General features: G+C 47.4%; 1 protein-coding gene across 1 annotated transcript in view; it reads left to right on the top strand.

The window, feature by feature from the left end:
- LOC116940443 (disintegrin and metalloproteinase domain-containing protein 8-like) overlaps positions 1–20,368 on the top strand; it is an 84,774-nt gene extending 64,406 nt beyond the window's left edge. Inside the window, exons 14-23 of the mRNA XM_032950277.2 lie at positions 1,231–1,426; positions 2,496–2,601; positions 3,983–4,160; positions 5,885–5,962; positions 6,529–6,613; positions 7,291–7,390; positions 10,790–10,883; positions 14,809–15,213; positions 19,147–19,203; positions 20,177–20,368. Coding sequence (XP_032806168.2) covers positions 1,231–1,426; positions 2,496–2,601; positions 3,983–4,160; positions 5,885–5,962; positions 6,529–6,613; positions 7,291–7,390; positions 10,790–10,883; positions 14,809–15,213; positions 19,147–19,203; positions 20,177–20,242 — 1,365 coding nt within the window. The 3' untranslated portion in view covers positions 20,243–20,368. The remainder of the gene's footprint in view (positions 1–1,230; positions 1,427–2,495; positions 2,602–3,982; positions 4,161–5,884; positions 5,963–6,528; positions 6,614–7,290; positions 7,391–10,789; positions 10,884–14,808; positions 15,214–19,146; positions 19,204–20,176) is intronic.
- The last annotated feature ends 1,693 nt before the right edge of the window (positions 20,369–22,061 follow it).

The following is a 22,061-nucleotide window of genomic DNA, read 5'->3' as shown; positions in this document are numbered from 1 at the left end:
GCTGCGCTCAGCCCTCGAGGGAATCATCTTCGTGGCAGCGTCCCATCCGCCGTTCCTTCCCATGTGCTGACTTGGCCTGGCGCAGACAAAGCCCCTCGGCTCTTCAAGGAACAGAATGTGCAGGGCTGGGCCACCCTCGCGAGAGGCGCAGAGCCTGCCTGGGTTGTCGTGGTTCCACGCTGTCGTGTGGTGGCAACAAGAGCTGCACGTCAAGGTCTTCTAGACATGAAGAGGGCTTACAGGGGAGAGTACGTGTATTTTTAGCGATGACACCTTTGTAGTGGTAATAGCCCACAATGTCGTTTATTAAAATGCTGGAAAACCAGCCCTCAAAGCAAACCTCGATCTTACTAAGGGGATTCCTGTGCCACATCAGTATATGCAAAGAAATTGGAATATCAGGATGCTCTGCGTATTATATTATTATGCAGGTGCACGTGGTTTAAACATCGCCTTACGTGCGATGTTTAAACCATCACAGATTTAGTCACAAGAGGACTCGACTGTACAAAAACACACATGCTCATAGTTATGGTTACACGTGGACACACACACGTGGACACACACGTCGACACAAAAACAAAAATCCCCCGTGTAGCCTGTAACAGACTGTTGGGGCAAGTGCTGTTAGTGAGCGCCTATGAAGGCCGGCACGGCACACGAGGGGGTGGGTGGCCAGCACCACGCCTGGCCGCCTTTGTATTTCTGCCCACGCAAGTGTGGGTCGGTGCTCACCCATTTCCAGCCCTGAGTCAATGCTCGAAATTCCATATTCCTATGGCAGAGGTCAGTCTCTCCAGGATGATCATGTGTTACTTCCCACCAAAGTAGTGGTCTCATAACAATACTGCTACTATGATTTTTTTTGCAGCGTGTCGTGGGCGTGCGTTCCCACCCGTCACAGTGACCTGATAAAGAAAATTAACACAAAGTAAAAACTATGTCCATCCAAGTGTGCGAGTATGTGAATACATCAGCATCATGTTCTTGTGCGCATGTGTGCTTGGGTTCAGCGTCAAGTGGCATCTGACCCGGTCCTGGGCATCCCTTAGGTCAACTCAGCCTCAAACGAGTACCTGGTTTGCACGCGTAAATGTCCGCGCTAGTTCTGGCCACGCCACCTACCCCCTTCGTGGGGTCCACGCCGGCTCGCGCACCGCGCCCCCAGGGTGCGCGCGCACTGCGTGGGCCGGCCGCGTCTCTGAGCGTGTGCCGCGGTGCGTTGCGCAGATAGCGGCCGCGGGCGTGCGGTGCCGCGAGCGTATGCACGAGTGCGACCTGCCCGAGCTGTGCGACGGCCGCTCTGCCCGCTGCCCCGACAACCTCTACCTGCTGGACGGGCACCCGTGCCGTGGCGGGGCCGCCTACTGCTACGGCGGCCTGTGCCCCACCCTGGATGCGCAGTGCGCCAGCCTGTGGGGCAAAGGTGCTTGCGTGCGCCCACACACGCACGCACACACGTGCGCGCACACACGCGCGCATTCACGTGCGCGCACACACGCGCGCACGCACGTGCGCACGCACACACGCGCGCATGCACGTGCGCACGCACACACGTGAGCGTGTTGCTTGATGGTCACTCTAGTCACTCGCTATCCGGGCGGTCAGTCACCTCTTTATCGTTGTTGTAACGTTCTGACCCCGTGCCCCTACTGGACATCGGTGGACAAAGAGCTTTACAGCTCATCGGATTCCTACAGTATGAGTAAATAATTCTGAGTCTCATATTGTTGTTCTATCGCTGGTACCATGGCAACTGTAGTCGTGATCTTCACTCGTGTTGAGGACTCGGTCGATCAGACTCAAAGTTTCCTCTTATTCACATCCTGTTCAACCACCAGAGGTCAAAACACGAATTTATGTTGGACTCTTTTCTCACACTGCTCAACTTTGGAGTTCCCTCTCATCGTCTCTTTTCCCAGGTTCTTATAACCTTGCTCACTTCAAGAAGTGTATTCGCTCTTATCTATTACGACTTTAACAGCGCTGTTTGTTGCTGGTCGTTTGATGCTTTGGCTCTTTGGGCCTGCACTCAGGCACCGTGATGGAAAAAAGATACATGGAGGAGAACGGAATTTTCCGTTACTCTAAAATCTCTGCGTGGTCATTGTAGCAATATTCATAGCGGCGCGAGGGCGACTGGTGGTCTCTGATAATCCGGTTTCCCAGCCACCTAGAATCTGCAGTGCGTCATATTTTGCTTGTGTATGTATCGGTGTGGAGAGTGGGAGTGTAGTGCTTAGCGCGCTGCACTTTGAATCTGGGGACCCGAATTCGACTCTCACTCGCAGCTAATATCGGTGACAAATATCCCAGTGGATCCTCGACCTCCCCTAGGTAGACTCAGCCTGAAATTAATACCTGGTGCGATGTGTAAACTTCAGCACTGGAGAAACAAAGGCGGCCGGGTGCTCGCTAACAGCACTTGCCCCAACGCTCCGTTGAGGCTACACGGGGGATCTTTGTCTTTGTTGCCTTGTGATGCGGCCAAGCAGGAGCCTCGCGGGCGCCCGACGTCTGCTACTTCCTGGGAAACCAGCGGCAGGACAAGTTCGGGAACTGTGGGCGCACAGAGCACGGCTTTGTGACCTGCGACCCAGGGTGAGGTCCTTCACTCTCCTTGATAATCCGAGGCCCCTCCGGGTGACAGCTCGTGTAGGCGGCGTGGCGGCGGCCCGTCCACGGCACGCTCACCACCGGAGCCACTTTGCCAATGCACAGTCAACGGTCGCATGGCTGGGCCCAGTAATGTTGCGATCGTGTGCCGGCTTTGCTATTGGGGTGAATACTTTAGACATTTTCAGTTATCATTACAAGTGTGCTATTGGCATCGTGTCACGGGACGAAAGAAATTGTATCCGGAGCATTGACTGTGAGCGGTGTACTTATCGTGTCGGCGATTGGTCCCAAAAGGTGATGTCACAGCTGTCTTTTGGAGTTGAATTAGACAAATTAAATAACACATCCAATGGAATGCTATGGTTTTATTATGACGTAATTGGTGATCAAGCCAAGACCATCACTCCGTACACTAGGGGACATGGGTTTCATCATGGGCACCTGAAACTCGAATTATAACCAAGGATCAAGCAGTTTAGCTTATAGCTTTGATTTAAGTACCAAGCTCGTTTGTGCTGTCTGCTGTAAAGCAGAAAACAAAGACCTTGTGCCATTATTCACAAGAGTACAGGAGGTTTCCAGCACAACATCTGTGTGCGAGAACAAGATCATGCAGAATATTTCCAAGTTCTGTGGACCACCGTAGCCTGCCTAAGGAGTCATTGCAAACTGTCGAGTTTAAAGAGTTTGGTTGTAAACTCCTGAGCTGGCATGCACAGCTGCCTTGCTTTTCCACAATGCTCAGAAGCCTGAATGTTTGCATGTTGGCATGCATTCAATCAGATGGGCACGGTGGCAATGGGAAGGTCGTGAGTTCAAATCCCAAAGTAGCCCATCGTCCTTCCAGAATCGATTGACTGAGATTCACTCAGCAGGATAGTCAATGAGTAGTTTCTCCTCTGGAGCGACTTGGCCCCGCATGAACCTTTTGCCGTTACGAGACGCCTGCGAGTTGCAAGCAGCTCAGCGTTAATTTTATTTCGAGAGGCGTAGTAGCGCTGCTGTTGTTAAAGACATTGTACTTACCGTGGAGAACCGTAGCGAGACCACCAATCTCTACCATAGCTGGCGCCAAACTGTGGTCACACGTCCTCCCGCATGGCCTTGCGGAAGCCTCAGTAAAGATAAAGTTAGTTTCTTTTTTCTTCCGATTCCGTTCCAATGAAGTACACGTACGTCATCGGATCGGGAAAGGGTTCACAACGCGGAACTCTCACCGCCGCCTCGGTGCCGCCAACGAAAAGCGAGCACCGCCCCCACCCCCCACGCCCGTCTGAGCGAGGCGACCGCTTTGACGTCGAGACCCTTGCCTCGTCGCGTTTGACGAAGGCGCCGCGTGTTGACCTTGCCGTGTGACCGCCAGGGACGTGCTCTGCGGGCAGACGCACTGCGTCGGGGGCAACAAGCACCCGGTGACGGGCGTGACGTACACGCTCACGTTCGGGACCGTGCGCTGCAAGGTGGCCGGCACCAGCGACGGAGACGACGCCGCTTCGGACCCCGGCCTCGTGCTGCCTGGCACGCGCTGCGGCGACGGCAAGGCGAGTGGGCCGCACCCGGCGCAGCACAGCACCGAGCGACGGAAGCCGTCCGTGTGAACGGCAGCATTGCTGTGTTTAGTTTGTTGACCTTCCCCCGCACCTCCGATGAGCGTGGTTGACTTCGCAAGGTGCAAAAGTTCAACACGCATACACATGCATCGCCGCTCGCTACACGCCAGTTCCACACCGAGTGTGAGCAATGCTGCTCACATTCTATTGTTTGCCCCCGCAAGAGGAGAACATGTCTTGCTCTGAAGCTAATCCTTCCATATTTATCATGCCGAACGATTTAACTGCAAGAGAGAGAGACATGCGTTTACTGTTGGTGTAAAGGCATGTCCAGCTGGGTGGCATTGATAAGTGCACAATATCTTCCTTCATGAGCAAAAACTTTACCAGAATTCCGGCGTCCTTTACATAACGAGATGACATCACAAAAAAGTCACAATCTTGAGGAAGTTGCTGCCACAGAGCGGTGCGTGGAATAATAATTACTTTTAACGCCCAAAATTTCTCGAACGAAGGGCAGAGTTCGAGTACGACTCGGAGGCGATACCAGCTCGGCATCGGTTGAAAGCTAGCTTGTACAGGTGCGCTTTTTGAAAGTAGTCAGTAATTAATTAGACGACTATGTATCTAAAGCGGGAATGGAGTTCCACATGGTAGCAGCAATCACGGAGAAGCGACGGTCGGCAGCCGTGCACGACGAGCCGATCGAGAGACATTCTGCGAAGCGCCGTTTCCCGAGGGACAGGACAGAAACGACGCCGAGTATTGTGGGAGGCCGGAAAAGAGGGAGTGGTGGCAAAGACTCGCAGCCTTGCATTCGATCCACAATCTCAGCGGTGATGCTATTGTTATGCTTTCCGCAATTCATCTCACGCGGTTTGTTTCTGTTGTCGGCGGCTTTTTGGATCACAGATCTGCGCAGGTTTTCACAGTCGTGTCGCACAGAACTCTCCGATTGTCCAGGTCGTTTTGCTCCGTGCAAGCGCATGGAGCAAAACGTCGGACATCGTGCCTAACAAACGCGCTGCACGACCCGAAAACGCAACGCGGAGCACAACCTTTTGTTTGCCCAGATGTCATCGTTCTTTTCCATCCATCTTGAATTTCCCATTCGTCTGGAGAGAGTGCTCTCACGTGGTTTATTGTTGTTGCCCTCAGGCCGTGCAGTAAACGAGGGGAGCCGCGCGACCATAGGCCGGCCCCTGGGAAACAAGTGAAAATCGCGCTTGACAACGATGGCGATATTGTACCGATTGGTCCGAAGTAACGTGGATGAAATTGCGACGCGGTTGCCTTGGATTCAGAAGGCCGTGAAGCTCAAATACCAGACGAGGGTCAACAACGCAGCATTCCTCCTGAGCCAGGCAAAAATAATTCCACTTTGCCAGAAGTCAAGAGCTGTTGTCCGGTGGAGACATTGCCCCGCGCCCTCACTCTCTTGAGGAATGTGCGATTTCCACTGCTGGCTCAGTGCCGTCAACAGAGATGAGCGCCGGCCTAGCCTCGCTCGCTGAAGCCTCGCGACGCTCCGACTTGTAGACCACCCACTCAGCGACGTGCCCGTTCCAATATTCCAACGCTCGCGATGGTCTTCGCCGAGACTTCCCTCTCTCACGATACACTAATTTCCCACCTATCTCCGCCTCTCCTCTCAAACTCCCCAACCCCTGCTCCCCCAATCTCCCTGAAACCTCCTCCTGGCCTGCTCCTCACAGGTTTGCTACCAGAACCGCTGCCAGGACGCGTCTCTCCTGGGCGCCCACAACTGCTCCGCAATGTGCAGCGGACACGGGGTGCGTGCCTGCGTTCTCCACCCTCTGCTGAAAGCACACACACGCCGCTTGGATCTGTAGCTCCTTCTGCTGGGGAATTCCAAATGAGAGAGGGGCAGCAGAAGCGAAAGAGTGACCTGCCACGGCCATAGAAATGTGGAATTTCCACCGTCCAGCCTTAAATAAGTAATAACAATCCTCATTTTGTAAATTGCCTTTCGTAAAGAAATCTGGAAGTGCTGTACAAAAAAACGACACTCCCAAGTTAGAATACATTCTCAACGAAACACAATAAAAGCTAATTATAACATTAACAACTACACTCAGAATGCAGATAACATGACCTACTATAATAATACATTTACACACAGTTTTGGTAAAATCCTACCATACTACAGGAAAAAGTACCTGGTGCAATCTGTCTTCTTCAGCACTAGGGAGACAAAGGTGGCCGGTAATAGGTGCTGGTCTCACCGTGCGCCGTGCCAGCCTTAATAGGAGCTTGCTGACAGCACTTGTCACAAACGAATGTTTGGCTGTAGGGGGTTTTGTTTATTACTGCTGATGTGTTGCGCGCGTGTGTGTAGGCGTGCAACAACAAGAGGGAGTGCCACTGCGACTATGGTTGGGCGCCCCCTTTCTGCAGCAGCCTGACCCCACACATGCGCACAGGTGCCGGCGCTCGCATGCCCTCCGCTCAGCTGTGCTCCGTTGTTGTGTCACTGCAACGTGTGTGAGATGGGCACTTTGACTGTTACATTTGGGCCATTTTTTCATATTGCTCAAAAGTCAAACTCAAAATGTAACCGTGCCCGGGCGAGCGCGGGGTGGTGCTCACCACTCTCGGAAGCCCTGAGCCAACAATGAAAGTGTTCGTTACGATCGCAAAAGCCAGCCTCGCCGGAGCACAATCACTGAGTTAGGCCACGTGGTAGTTTTATGTCAAAACTCTTGTATTTGAGCCTCTACCACCCGACAAGATTGTTACATTATTATTTGTACGTGGCCAAGGTGTGCATCAAATAGTGACCAATAAAGTGGCTCTCCGGTGGCTTAAGAATTTTCATGACGAATTAACACCAATATAGTGCCTCAATCTACTTTTTATATATGTATGTTGAGCTTCTTTCACACCGTATATAGCCAACCGTGCTAACCGGTTGGCTACGTACGGTGCACGCGGGAATCGAGCTGCGACCATCCACTTAGGAGGCTACCCCAGGCACAAACACCAGGATCTCGGTGCTGTCGACTCTGTTCTCTGACGTGAGCATTCTCAGTTCCCTGATCCCTGTGGCCACCGCAGGTTTTAATTCTCCACTGCTGCTTGTCTGCGACTGCGTGTGCAGTGGTTCTGGCGCTAGCGCTGGCCCTGGGAGCAGCTGGAATGTTGGCGCTGGTCGCTGCCGTCTGCCACTGCCGGAGGCGCAGGAAAGCGGCGCACGAACGGTGATCATGGGAGTTGGGTATTGGCCATGGCCAGTGATACCAGCTGGTCTTCATTAATACAAATACAATGACAAAGACCCCCCACGTGTTTCCTTGTAGATCATCAGGGCAAAGTGCTACTCGTGAGTGGTGTTACTGCAGACGAGAGGGTGGTGTGGTTGGCGTAATGCACGGTTGACTCGCTTTGTCTCCACATTGCTGTTTTTGAGCACACCACGCGGGGCATTTATAGCAATATGAATATATGTAGGAGAAGTCTGGGCCTAGTCACATGCACATGGATGTGCATGGCCAGCATCTGAACCAGGGTCTCTATAATTGTAGCATAGGTTGCTAACCGCTACACCATTGCTCTAAATACTTCACATCTGTACATGCACAGAACATTCTACACATCACTGGAGTGTAGAATGCATGCAAGTTTAACCTCTGTTAATGGAAGTAATTTTGGGGGGGTTTTTCAACAATTATTTTGCATGTCCTCATCAGTGCGAGCAGAACAGCATAACCACATAGGAGCTTTGGGGATGACCCAGAAGTAACATCGCCAGCCTTGGGCAGGCATCCTTTAACGGGATATCTTTCCACAATCTATAGGCTGTGTTCTACAGCTCGGAATATGATTACTTGATTCACTGCAGCCCATGTGCTGCATAAGCACTTAGAGCTGGGCTTGGTCAACTTAATACCAAAAAATAATTTTATATTTGTTAAGGATGCTATTTTTTTAATGACCGGGCTGACATCATGAACTCAGCTCTACTTGAGAACCTGGACTACTCCCCATTGATTACCTGGATTCAAACCAAAGTTATTAGCGGTTGCTGGCTCAGCGCCTTGACGGGGGGCATTAGCCCTCTAAGCCACCCGGCCATTTTCCGGGCAACCGTTTATCTGCAGGCCGAGTGAACTGTGGCTTGCCCTTGTTGGGTTCTGGTTTCCAATTGCTTGCCAACAGAAACACATTTCTTTCCTAATTAGAGGAAATGGAACCTTAGGTCAGTGCAGCTATATATCACCGCGTTGCATGGGTTTGCGCATCAAAAAGAAACTCCTTCATACATGGTACACAACAGGAAACCAGGTACACACGTAAACATTTGTCCATGCACTGGAAGATAAACGTCCCCATTTAACCGCAAAGAACAATGTGGTAAGCGCCGTCTGTGAGCGATTGTTGAGGCTGGCACTGCATAGTAGTTGGTGGTGGTGTTGAGGCTGCCTTTGTTTCCCCAATGCTGACGTTCGCACTCTGCACATGGAACTCATTTCTGGCTGCGTTGACCTAGGGGTTGCCCAGACCTAGTTCAGATATCTCCCTCGCCACTGATGCTTATGGCTGAGAATCACACCCAGGTCACCAGGATTGCAACACAGTGGTGCTGCTCACCCCCCCCCACCACCCACACTCACGCATATACACAATATACACAACATACACCATATACGAAAATATACACAATGTACCCAATATACACACTATACACAACATGCACAATATACACAATATGCACAATATGCACAATAAACACAGCATACACAATATAAACAATGTACACAATATACACACTGTATACAATATACACAACATATACAATATACACAATGCGCACAATGCACACATTATACACAATATACACAACATACACAACATATACAATATACACAATATATACAATATACACAGTATACACTAACATCACCGTACACACACAGCGGTTCCAAAATTAGCCATGTAGATTGAGAAGATAATTATTGCTAGCGAGCATCTACCATCGGGAACATGGGAAATCAGGTTTAGCATAGCTAACACACTGCCCGGCTAGCTTTATCTTCTATTTGCTGTTGTTCATGCAGTACGTATTGTACCGTTTAAGACTGAGATCACTTACAGGAGGTCCAGGCCACATTCTACATTCTAAAAGCCAGCATTCATCTTTGGTGTTGTGTAAAGCAAGAAATTCAATCTACGCTTCTGTGCTTTTAGCACAACATACTGATGGAATACGGCTGCTGCTTATGGATAATGGCACTTTGTGTTGCATAAATAAACACAAAGACAAATATAAATACCCCGTATAGCCTCAACAGGCTGTTGGGGCAAGTGCTGTTCGCGAGTAGCACCTATGAAGGCTGGCACGGGCACACGAGGGGGTTGGTGACCAGCACCACGCCCGGAAAAATAAATAAGCACAAATAAATAAGTACACATACACACATCATATACATACACACATCATACACATACATACATCATATACATACACACATCATATACATACACACATCATATACATACACATCATATACACATCATATACATACACACATCATATACATACACACATCATATACATACACACATCATATACACACATACATCATATACATACACACATCATATACATACACACATCATATACATACACACATCATATACATACATCATATACATATACACATCATATACACATCATATACATACACACATCATATACATACATACATCATATACATACACACATCATATACATACATACATCATATACATACACACATCATATACATACACACATCATCAACATACACGCACCATATACATACCTTCATCATATACATACACACATCATATACATACATACATCATATACATACATCATATACACATCATATACATACACACATCATATACATACACACATCATATACATACACACATCATCAACATACACGCACCATATACATACCTGCATCATATACATGCACACATCATATACATACACACATCATATACATACACACATCATTAACATACACACATCATATACATACCTGCATCATATACATGCACACATCATATACATACACACATCATATATATAGATCATATACATACACACATCATATACATACACACATCATATACATACACACATCATATACATACACACATCATATACATACATCATATACATACATCATATACATACATACATCTTATACATACACACATCATATACACACATCATATACATACACACATCATATACATACACACATCATATACATACATCATATACATACATACATCATATACACACATCATATATATACATACATCATATACACACATCATATACATACATCATATACATACACACATAATATACATATACACATCATCTACATACATAATTTGCATTGGGATGTGGTTACATTGTGTGTTTTTTGTTTTTAGCTTTGGGAGGAAACTGTAGAACCCAGAGGAGACCCATCACGAACAGGGGGGGGGGGAGAACGTAGACACTCCACGCAGAAAGTCGAGGATCGAACCCAGGACCTTGTTTGGTGCAAGGCGTGAATGCTGCTGCTGCTGCGATGCCGTGGGTGTGTTGACAGATGCAGCTCCAAGCACAGCAGGAGCGTCGCGGGGCTCTCCAACCCACTCTTCTCAGTGCCTGCGATCCAGGGCAAAGCGCCGGCTGCGCCCGAGGTATTGTGATGCTTGGAGCGCCGCCGCAAGGGGAAGTCGGGGATGAGTTAGCCGATGCACAGCGTACAAACCAGTAAGTCAAATAGTCAAAGCGGATACGTCTGTTCACACGCGCCCGGAGGTGCTCGTATTCAGTGACGGCTCTCGAGATCGTGGGCAAAAGAAATCCACGTGCTTTTGAAGGGGGGGATCATTCTGCGTATAGCATAACCGCTCTTCACTTCCCACACGGTGGTACGCATTGTATCTGCCCCAGCGAGATGATGTGCCGACTTAACCACCAAACGGGATTTAAATTTCACAACCTTTCTATTTTGAGTTGCGTACTCTGCCACAAACACCACGCTCTCAGATATGCAGTTTACATTCCGCTCTCATGCACACGTCCCGAGTAAAATGATTAACACACCAAACCTGATACACTAACGATCTGATTTATATCGTCACGGTCTTGAGCCAATGCTGCATAATCTAAATTCATATGGCAGGGACTATTCCCTGACAGACGACTAATGTTGAACTCTCAGCCAGAGGTGCAAACAAATGATTGGACGAGTTGACCTTGACCCAGATTTGATCTCCTGACCTTATGATCATGAGCGCACAGCTCGCCGCCTGAGCAGCCTTATGAGATCGTAAGGAAATGTATCTAAATAATTAATTCTAACATCAATAACGGTGTCATTTCTGCAAATCCTTCCACAATGAATAAATATTAATGAAGGGTTGTTCATTTTAGGAACGGAAATGACCATCGATCAAGTAATAAATGTGCATGCGTCCACAAGAATGTTCCTTAGTGCCATGTGTTTAAACAAGGGATATTTGAATAGCTTCGACTTCAATGAGTTTCATCAGCGAAGTATGGCTTAATAAACAATTAAAGCTTTCGTGACTGCATAAATTACTCATTGTTTTTTTCGGTAAAGTCACGTATGTAGAAATACCATAAATGATATATTTTATTTAAATATAATTTTATGGTATTTCTACGTACGTGGCTTTACGGAAAAAAACAATGAGTGAAGTATGGCTTGTGGAACCGTTGCTCTGCCATGCTACAAATTCGCACTGAACTGGCACTGTTAGCCGCCATGAGACATTGGCGGAAAAGTTCACATTCCCATGGCGAAGGCTGGTCTCACGACCACCGCTGACTTCCCACAAAGTGATTATTTATTTGATCATGCCAGAGGGGTGACGGCCCGAGTCAAGTCTTCCTACTGGGATTTGAACTCACAGTCACGTGATTGCAAGTAAGGTCAGTCTGCCACAAGCGCCACCTGTCTGCGTGGCTTGCTCCCTACTCTTCCTTGGCAAGACGGGGCGGCTCACTGCCGACAAATGGCTATGCTCGTTGGCTATCTGGCACATTGTCTACTGTATCAACTCGGTGTAAAAACCACTGAGTCGGCTGCAGTGTGGCCTCTTTAAGAGTTCATTGGGACTGGAGGTACGGTGTGCGTTTAGTCAAATTCCGGGCAGGATGTGGGCACCCATTTAAATGAAAAAGAAAAACACACACATTCCAGGTCGTGTTTTCACGGGGCTGATATTTTAAAATAAACACTCGGCCGCACCTATTTCGACGCCAGTGTTCCTGGAAATCCACTTTCCAAGTTTTCGCGAGATATTGGACAATTAACGGAGCGACACAGGAAAAGGGAGGTCAGGGTTTCATGCATTAACGGCTATAAAATAACAAGCATCGCGAGTGACTTGTAATGCAACTCAGGTCGAACCCAGGGGGCTGTGTGTCTTGCTGTGCAAGGACGTGTTAAACGTACATTAACCTTGAGACTTGCTCGGTGGCTGTAGAGAATCAATTCCCGGGCATTCTGCAGGAGATTCTAGGTTTAAACCGTGGGTTCTCACCCAAATTTTAACCTTGTTTTCACGCAGTGTTATGGGAAGCAGACGGTGTCAGCCGTGGATGCACGAGGAGTTTTGTAAAGTTTTTGGAATCTCAATTTAACGATTGACTTCATGTTTTTTTTTTAGTAACACATATAGCACTCTCTTACTAACATGAAGTCTTCATAATGTTGGCATGTCTCGTCAGATTGTATCGTCATGTATTCTTGTTATAAAGTGCAACAAAAGTAAACCTCAATATCAACACCACTGTCATTCAGGCATGAATACATATTTGAATAACGAGTGCTATTAGAACCCGCTGAGCTGACTTTTGGTTCCAGGCCAGAGCTAACATCAGTGGTGAGTTTTATCGGAACCAGCCCTGTGCTTTCAACTTCAGCAACCTGTAGAGACCAGCATGGTGCAGTATGGGAAAGCAATCCCCAGAACTAACACGACATGGGGAGGCCTTCATTAGCAGTGGATTGATAAAGATGCGAAAGTTATTTGTTTACATTCATATTCATCGAGGTACGCACTTTTTGTAATTTACAGAAATGGAAAATATATTTTTCACGAAAGTTTGAAATGAATTTAACCTTGGCCTGGCTCTGAAGGTTATGCGGATTTTCCAATGTAATTCTATTCGAACGCAAAGCGAACGTAGCGTCAAGGAACACTATGATTTACCAGGCCTGTAGGAGAGACACTTTCATTGTCTGTGTGTGTGTGCCACTTCCAGGGTTTGTTTTTCAACGTCACAAAGAGAGGTCTGCCATGTTTATGGCGTTACTTCGCCTCATCATGTCTCGATGCCAACAATTATTTGGGATGTGATTGCTAATAAAAAACACATTTTTTAAACCTTTCACACTGGAAATAAATGGCACAAACATTTGGTGCAATGCATAATATATAGAAACTAAATTAGAAGACGTAAATGTGTTTAAACCGGATGAGAAATTCTCAATGTCAGCTTCTTATTACATATTTCTTTGATAAGCTATTTGGATTAAGCTTGAAAAAAGTAATTGCTTAAGTTGCTTAATGCTTGTTTTAGTTTATAGTTTGTTCATATAAAAGTCAGCTGGAATAATTGTATTTTGTATTTTTACTTTTATGTAATTTTCTTCTGATTTAGTGCTTTTATTACTTTCAATGTATTATTTTAATTTTATTTTATAATTTAAAATGTATCTTATTATTTTTCCTTTTATTTTAATTTTTAGATTTTTTGTTTTCTATTTACGCGACTTTACCGAAAGAAACAAGAATATGAATTCCTGCAGTCACGAAAGTTTAAAGTCTATAGTCCACGGAGAGCCTTGTTTTAATCTCATTTGACTTCGTAATAGAAACCCTGACAAATGAGCAACAGGTGAATTAACCCTTGGCGTTGGCTTAAAAGTATTCCTGAAGGCCCCGTCAAACTCAACAACGGAAAGTACGTAGGTACAGCGGACTCTGTGGTTGAAAGGAGGTGCTGTCCAGGTCTTTTCTTGGAAGCTCTCATTTTCCTTAGCTCTCCCCCTCATACCATTACCAAGCATCTCAGCCTCGGTGAAGGCACCGTGCCTCGCGGGGCTGATTTCCAATGGGGTCAGATGGAATTTCCTGCCTCGTCAATGCTGGCGTCTGGGTCCCGGAGCAAAAAACTATGCGCGCATTACGGGCCGAGCAGAAACAAGACAGAGCAGCCGGAACATCTCCAGTGCTGTCCTGAAAACCCATCAGGGCACCTTCTTCCACGTGATCGAGCAACGAGTCGTATGGCTCGAGCGTGAAACGAGGCTCGCCAAATTAAACACTCGACACGAATAGACACTTGGCTCTCGTTCAGTTTCCTAAATGTAAAACATTTCCTGCCCTGCCGTAAAAAAATGCGGTGCGATGATTTTCGACGCACGACGGCTGCCTCGAAAAGTGAAGTTGCGTTAAAACCCAGGCGCCGCCGTGACATTGTGCAGCGGGCAGTGTATTTTTAGATCTTAGCTCATTAACGTTTCCTTTCGTCCCCCCCTCCTCCCCGCGGGTCCCTTCTTCTCCCCCGCCACCACCTCTCTTCCAGACGCAGCCTCAGCAGGCGGGTGCCCACACGCACGCTCCCCTCTGCCCGCCGCGGTTCCCCGCCGCCGTCTCCGCGCGCGCCCTCCGACCCGCGCGGGCCGCGCCGGCGCCTTCCCTGCAGCCCCAGCGCGCCGCGCCCGCTCCCCCGCCGACGGCCGTCGCTTTCTCCGCTCTCGGGCCTCCCCCGTCCGCCCCGTCGCCCGCACTCAAGCCCCGGCGGGCCCCCGCCGCCTCCTTCGCTCTCAGACCCTTGAACCCGGCACCGACCACCGCGCGTCGACCCCAGGGCTCGGCGGCGGCGCCGCCCCCACCGCCCCCCAAGCCCTCCAAGGTCCCCGGCCACGGGGACGCGGCGCCGGCCACGCCGCCGCTCGTGCAGCCGCAGGCCGGCCCCCCTCGGGCCCCGGTAACTCGTGCGCACGTGTGCAGGGGAGAACACGGTGTCTCTCGAATTAATGTTGCGAGTCATTGGAGTGCTCTTGCTGGCCGCTGCTCACCACCCACAGGCCTTTCTCCCCCGTAGTCTTATTCGACTTGATCGATGTTTCCATTGCCAACAAAAACATTTACACTTGGACAACAGCTTCTTCAATTAGTTTGCGACATTGAGAGTCAGACATTTGCACGAATGTTCGCGTCTATACGGTATATATACACACTGCACAATATTCCATATGCTTGTCATCTGAAATTATATACTTTACTTGGTTCCCCCCCCCCCCCAGCTTTCCCAGCAGTGTGTAAATGGATAGGTATCATCGCAGATGAAATATTTAAGAACATTGGCGGCAGGAAACCAGCCTGGCAAGGAGATGATTGGCAAACGCGTCCGATACTTCATTCTGACGTCATGGCACAGCAGTCGACAACTCGCCGAGTTACTTAAATATTCACGAGCAAGCAAATGCCTCTGCCAGTGTTCTCCTGGGTCCATACTCGTGACACGTGTCCTTGAGATCGCTATGCCAGCCAGGCGTGGCGTCTTCTTCACGAACAGGGCAACGGCCGTGCCACTTTTGCTGCTTGACCCCGAGGCGTCTACTCACAGAAGTTCTGCGAGAGGCCACGGATGGTCATCGGTTTGCGCATACGACGTTAAATTGCGTTTAATCATAAATAGTTGGAGGAACGATGTGTTTTGCAAAATGGCATTTTCATTTAAAAGCGATGCTTTACACAATGTTTTAATTGTAAATTTATCCATTTGTTTAAAAAAAACACATTTACACTGGGAAGCCAATTCACTGCTTTGGCTATCTTTTAAATCATGTCTCGTTAAGCCAATGTTGAAATGTGTCCAAATGCACATATTCCAATTTTGTATATTCTCCTTTTTCCTGTCTGTATCATGTCATTTGTGTCTGAGAGTAGAGGCATTTCCTAGTGATTCATTAATCTGAGGTTTGGCAGAGTCCTGTACTTGTATTTCTCCTCTGTCATCTCGTATTACAATCCTCACATCCAGATGAACGTTTATTACCCAGACATTCGTTTTATTTAGGTCTGGGAATGTGGTGATCTTTAACATTAAACTAAAAAACATATTGCATTTTGCGTCCTGTGAAATGCATTGCCAAAATTTTCAGGTGACAGGCTGAGGAACACTGCGAAATTCATTATTATAGGATTCAAATCCCAGCCCTTATTTTGCTATTGTTTTTATGCATTTACAATTCTTCATTTCTTTTCTTTGAGCAGGTATTCGCTTCTTGAGAAACTGCTCCTTTCCTCTCCAGTGTCTGCCATGTGCATGGGCAGTATGTGTTTTCATGAGCATTGAGGACCACATGAGTCAGTATTGTCATCTGAATTCCTAACAGAAGCTAGTCGCCATGCCTCGTAGTGCTTGCTTCTCTTCATGTCGTCATAGCATTGTCATGTACAGTGAGGGAAAAAAGTATTTTATCCCCTCCTGATTTCAGTCTATAATTTTAATGGTAGCTTTATTTGAACAGTGAGAGACAGAATAACAACAAGAAAATCCAGCAAAACGCATGTCAAATGTTATAAATTGATTTGCATTCTAATGAGGGAAATAAGTATTTGACCCCCTCTCAATCAGAAAGAGTTCTGTCTCCCAGGTGTCTTTTATACAGGTAACGAGCTGAGATTAGGAGTACACTCTTAAAGGGAGTGCTCCTAATCTCAGCTTGTTACCTGTATAAAAGACACCTGTCCACAGAAGCAATCAATCAATCAGATTCCAAACTCTCCACCATGGCCAAGACCAAAGAGCTCTCCAAGGATGTCAGGGACAAGATTGTAGACCTACACAAGGCTGGAATGGGCTACAAGACCATTGCCAAGCAGCTTGGTGAGAAGGTCACAACAGTTGGTGCGATTATTCGCAAATGGAAGAAACACAAAAGAACTGTCAATCTCCCTCGGCCTGAGGCTCCATGCAAGATCTCACCTCGTGGAGTTGCAATAATCATGAGAACGGTGTGGAATCAGCCCAGAACTACACGGAAGGATCTTGTAAATGATCTCAAGGCAGCTGGGACCCTAGTCACCAAGAAAACAATTGGTAACACTACGCCGTGAAGGACTGAAATCCTGCAGCGCCCGCAAGGTCCCCCTGCTCAAGAAAGCACATATACATGCCCGTCTGAAGTTTGCCAATGAACATCTGAATGATTCAGAGGGCAACTGGGTGAAAGTGTTGTGGTCAAATGCGACCAAAATGGAGCTCTTTGGCATCAGCTCAACTCGCCGTGTTTGGAGGAGGAGGAATGCTGCCTATGACCCCAAGAACACCATCCCCACCGTCAAACATGGAGGTGGAAACATTATGCTTTGGGGGTGTTTTTCTGCTAAGGGGACAGGACAACTTCACCGCATCAAAGGGACGATGGACGGGGCCATGTACCGTCAAATCTTGGGTGAGAACCTCCTTCCCTCAGCCAGGACATTGAAAATGGGTCGTGGATGGGTATTCCAGCATGACAATGACCCAAAACACATGGCCAAGGCAACAAAGGAGTGGCTCAAGAAGAAGCACATTTAGGTCCTGGAGTGGCCTAGCCAGTCTTCAGACCTTAATCCCATAGAAAATCTGTGGAGGGAGCTGAAGGTTCGAGTTGCCAAACGTCAGCCTCGAAACCTTAATGACTTGGAGAAGATCTGAAAAGAGTGGGACAAAATCCCTCCTGAGGTGTGTGCAAACCTGGTGGCTAACTACAAGAAACGTCTGACCTCTGTGATTGCCAACAAGGGTTTTGCCACCAAGTACTAAGTCATGTTTTGCAGAGGGGTCAAACACTTATTTCCCTCATTAAAATGCAAATCAATTAATAACATTTTTGACATGCGTTTTTCTGGATTTTTTTGTTGTTATTCTGTCTCTCACTGTTCAAATAAACCTACCATTAAAATTATAGACTGATCATTTCTTTGTCAGTGGGCAAACGTACAAAATTAGTATGGGATCAAATACTTTTTTTACCTCACTGTATTACTAAAGGTCCTGGGCTCATATGCAGGTGGCCACCTATGATTAATGCAATCACTCAAGTGCAGTGAGGTTTATCGTTTACGCTCAGTCACTAATAAAATATAATAGTTCAGCCCCATGCAAAAAAGATGTGCACAGTTGTTTTTACTGCCACGCCGGAAGATGAGATCGATCCGGCGACCTCTGCTTTGCAAGTCCAGTGTACTGCTAAGCATGGCACCATGACAGAATCCACAAGTCCCATAATGCATGCAGAAAATTAGGTCATCTTAAGTTTATTTGAATTTGGAATGGCCCAAGCTGTAATGGATAACATTTAGAACTTATTGAACGATTGTCATATGGCACACCACTCTAGATTGACGACCGAGTGGTGCTGGGTAGTCTTTGTAACGAGAGGGCCGGGCTACAGAGAGACGTCTGTGGTGTCAGCTTCTTGGGCCGTTCCTTGGCAAGCCGAGAGGCTCTGCCGCTGCCGCTACCGCTGCCGCTGCCGCTGCTGCTGCCTGGATGAGGTCTCGTAGGGTGCTTATAGGCCTCATGAAATGACTAACAATAACCCTAGTGGGATGAAATCCGTGATACATGTTGTTTTTGTAAAACATTAAATATGTATTTAATTTTAGCATAAAAATCTGACATTTGTAGCGCATTGTGTGGTATTTGAGGTTATTAATTGTTTTTTTGCAATCCCAGGTTTTTATTAATCATGTTTTTCTTTGTATGTATATTGAACTTCTTTCGCACCATACGTAGCCAACCGTGTTCATCGCAGGTGCATTTCTCTAGTAATGCTCCTGTTGCACTTGATGTAGTTCTGTCCCCAGATGTTATTGGTTCTTCTGTAAAACTCTGGTGTTCACGTTGATGTTTGTGATTCCACAGGCTTGCCCACCTGCTCCTGGTCGCCCTTTGCCTCCAGTAAAGGTGAAAAACCTGCAGGTGATTATTACCCATTGATATTTTTTTGCTCATTGAATATTTTCTTGCAAAGTGTTGCCGTACGCACAACAACAGCAGTATTTTCTAAAATTTAAACGTGACGTTTCTTTAACCAAAGCCAGTAAATGTGTTACTTGTCCCTTGAAATGCTACCTCTTGGCGTAATGGGAAGAACGAGACAGAGCAGTCAATAGAGATCAACTGAGACAGATGGTGCCAATAAGAGAGTACAAATAAGGCAAACAAGAATCAATGCTGGAATAGAATATAGAATCATGGGTCCCAAATGACGATAATCTGTCAACTCGTGCAGGGGGTGAATCTTTACATGCCTCAACTGTGCCTCTTGAATAATTACCACAGAAACTCCCCCCCCCCTCCTCCCACGCACCCTGACCCACCAGCTCAACTTCCAGTCACTACATTAGAGGTGTGCACGACTCCCACACCCAGCATGCCGCCGTATCGCTGCCATTCGCGTGCCCTCTGAGGTGTGTTTCAAGTGTGCAGTGCAGTGATGGCGCCGTGGTTATGGTGTTCGGCTCACAATTGGAGTGAGCTGGGTTGGTCCCCATATCGAGGACCAACCCAGCCCATCCTACTTCTGGGGTTGGTAGTAATGAACGCCTCTTTGTTGGAGGTAGCCAGCCTATGGGATTTATCATTCTCTGCTATAGGTATATGGAATATTAACCGCTGGCTTAATTCAAACCACGCAAGTGTTTGAGCAAATTACACTTGGACTTGGCTATGAATTTAGTATTAGATTTGGATGAAAAATATTTCTACGAATGAAAATCGTCATCGTCTATGGTGGCATAAGAGGGATAAATAAATTGATAAACGTTGCTTAATCCGATACCTTCCGTGGCACGGTGGCACCATGCCAACACGCCTAAGGGTGACGTTATTGACCCCGATGCTGTCCATCTGCCAACAAGAGCACTGCACTGTCCTTGTATGTGGATTGTAGATTGTGGCCCAGCTGCAGGCTGCCCTACAGCAGTCCCAGGCCCAGCGTCCTGCGAGCCCCCGGTGACTCATCGCCTCCTCTCCACGAGACGACCAAAGGGGAGCGACTCCAGGCAACCACCAGCAGCCGTGGTGGCCTCAAGGTTCAAGCGGCTAGCCTGCCCCACCAGGGTTTCCTCCGATCACTCGTACCGCATAAAGTGTGGCCGACTGAATTGACACAAAGCGCCGGCGAGTGCCGCTCATATAGACCCAGCCACGCGTGGTGGCGTTACCCCCGTACTCCAGTCACCTGGCGGTAGGATTTGTTGCTTGAACGGAGATGGAGCCTGCATCAGACGACTGCTGAGCAGTAAAGTTCACATGTGACGCGTGCAACGCAGAAATTATGTTTTGTGTCTAACTCTTATGAGTTTTAGTTTTCATCTGTCATGTGCGTGGCGTTTCTCTCTGTCGGCAGTTTCCTCTCACACCTGACAGAAATGCAATAAGGGAATTTCCAATATCGTGAAGCAAAACATTGCAGAAAATGTCTTGAGGCTCAGTGAAATAGTGAAATATTATCTTAGAATGACATTTTTGTTTTACTCCACCTGATGGTGTAAGTCTTTACCTTTCGTTTTAAATGCTCGGGCAGATAAACCTGGAAGGAAATGGACCCCTGAGCTTTGTATGACATGGGCACCCAAAGCTAACGTTGTTTGAAAGTGGTACTTGGACAACCTCCTCTTGTATCAGCCACTCTCAAATCTCCTCCTGCACTCACAACGTGTGCCTTCACAAGAGAACACAATAGGCGTCATCTCAATAAAATATTGTTTAATGTTTAATTGCTACAGCGGTGAATAAGGCATTTACTCTTGACATATGTTTGTACAGGCATACCTTAAGCTGTGTAAAACAAAACTGTTATACAGTCTCCACACTTCCACAGCGCAACACATCGCACATTAAACATCTCACCATGGTAGCGATGGATATTTTGCTTAAATAAATGCACCACATGTGTTGTAGGTTAATAACTCAGGTGGCATAAAAGGCAGCAATACAGCACCCTTCAATGGTCTATCTCATGCAACGAAGGAGCTCTCTTGTGACAGAGCTGGGGTTGGATTAATTGTAAAACCACGTTTTTTTTTTCTTTCTTATTTTGTACAGCCATCACTTAATCAAAACAATGAAAGCGTTCCCACACTCTTGCAAGCGTTGGCTGGGATCATCGTCATTGGTGATCCTCAGCCAGTATCATAAATTCCACTGAGAGAGGGGAGTAAGACCACCACTTCCCAAAAAAGTGGTGCTGATTTTAACGACTCTGCGGGGATGATGGGCTAAATTGATCTCCAGCCAGAATTTTGATTCGTGCACTCTGATTGCGCGTCTAGCACTCTACCCACAGCTCCACCCGGCTAAATCATTTGTAAATCGCCCAAGAAGGATGAACAAACACCCATGGGGGCATCGTGCTTTCGTGTCGGGCTGTGTCCACAGATCAAATGTGAAGTCTCAAGAGTGCAGGCTCAGTGTTCTCACGTGCACGGAGCGTGAGCCGTCCGAGCCAACCAATCATCTCTGCCTTGATCAAAATTTTATATTGTTCATTCCGGCGCGTGTTTCCACTGCAAACACCAATTTACAATTTACACCCAAGTGCACCTCCTCCTACGTGACTGGAGCTCATAAACCCGTCCCTGGTGCACCGCATGCCCAATTGAGATGAGCTCAGCACACTGACACACAATGTGCATTTGTAGAATTGGTAATCCTGGTTCACGCCGCTGTGGAACTGCCCTAATGTATCTCACATGCCGCGTGGATGTGATGTATCGCACGCGTAAAGTTAGATTAGAAAAGAGCCACGTTTTTACAACAGTGTTCCAGTTGCA

The sequence above is a fragment of the Petromyzon marinus genome, chromosome 9, assembly GCF_048934315.1.
Source record: "Petromyzon marinus isolate PM22_M1 ecotype Great Lakes invasive population chromosome 9, UKy_Petmar_22M1.pri1.0, whole genome shotgun sequence".
NCBI lineage: Eukaryota > Metazoa > Chordata > Hyperoartia > Petromyzontiformes > Petromyzontidae > Petromyzon > Petromyzon marinus.
Note: the sequence above shows the minus strand (reverse complement) of the source record. Positions and strands in the feature narration are given on the sequence as shown.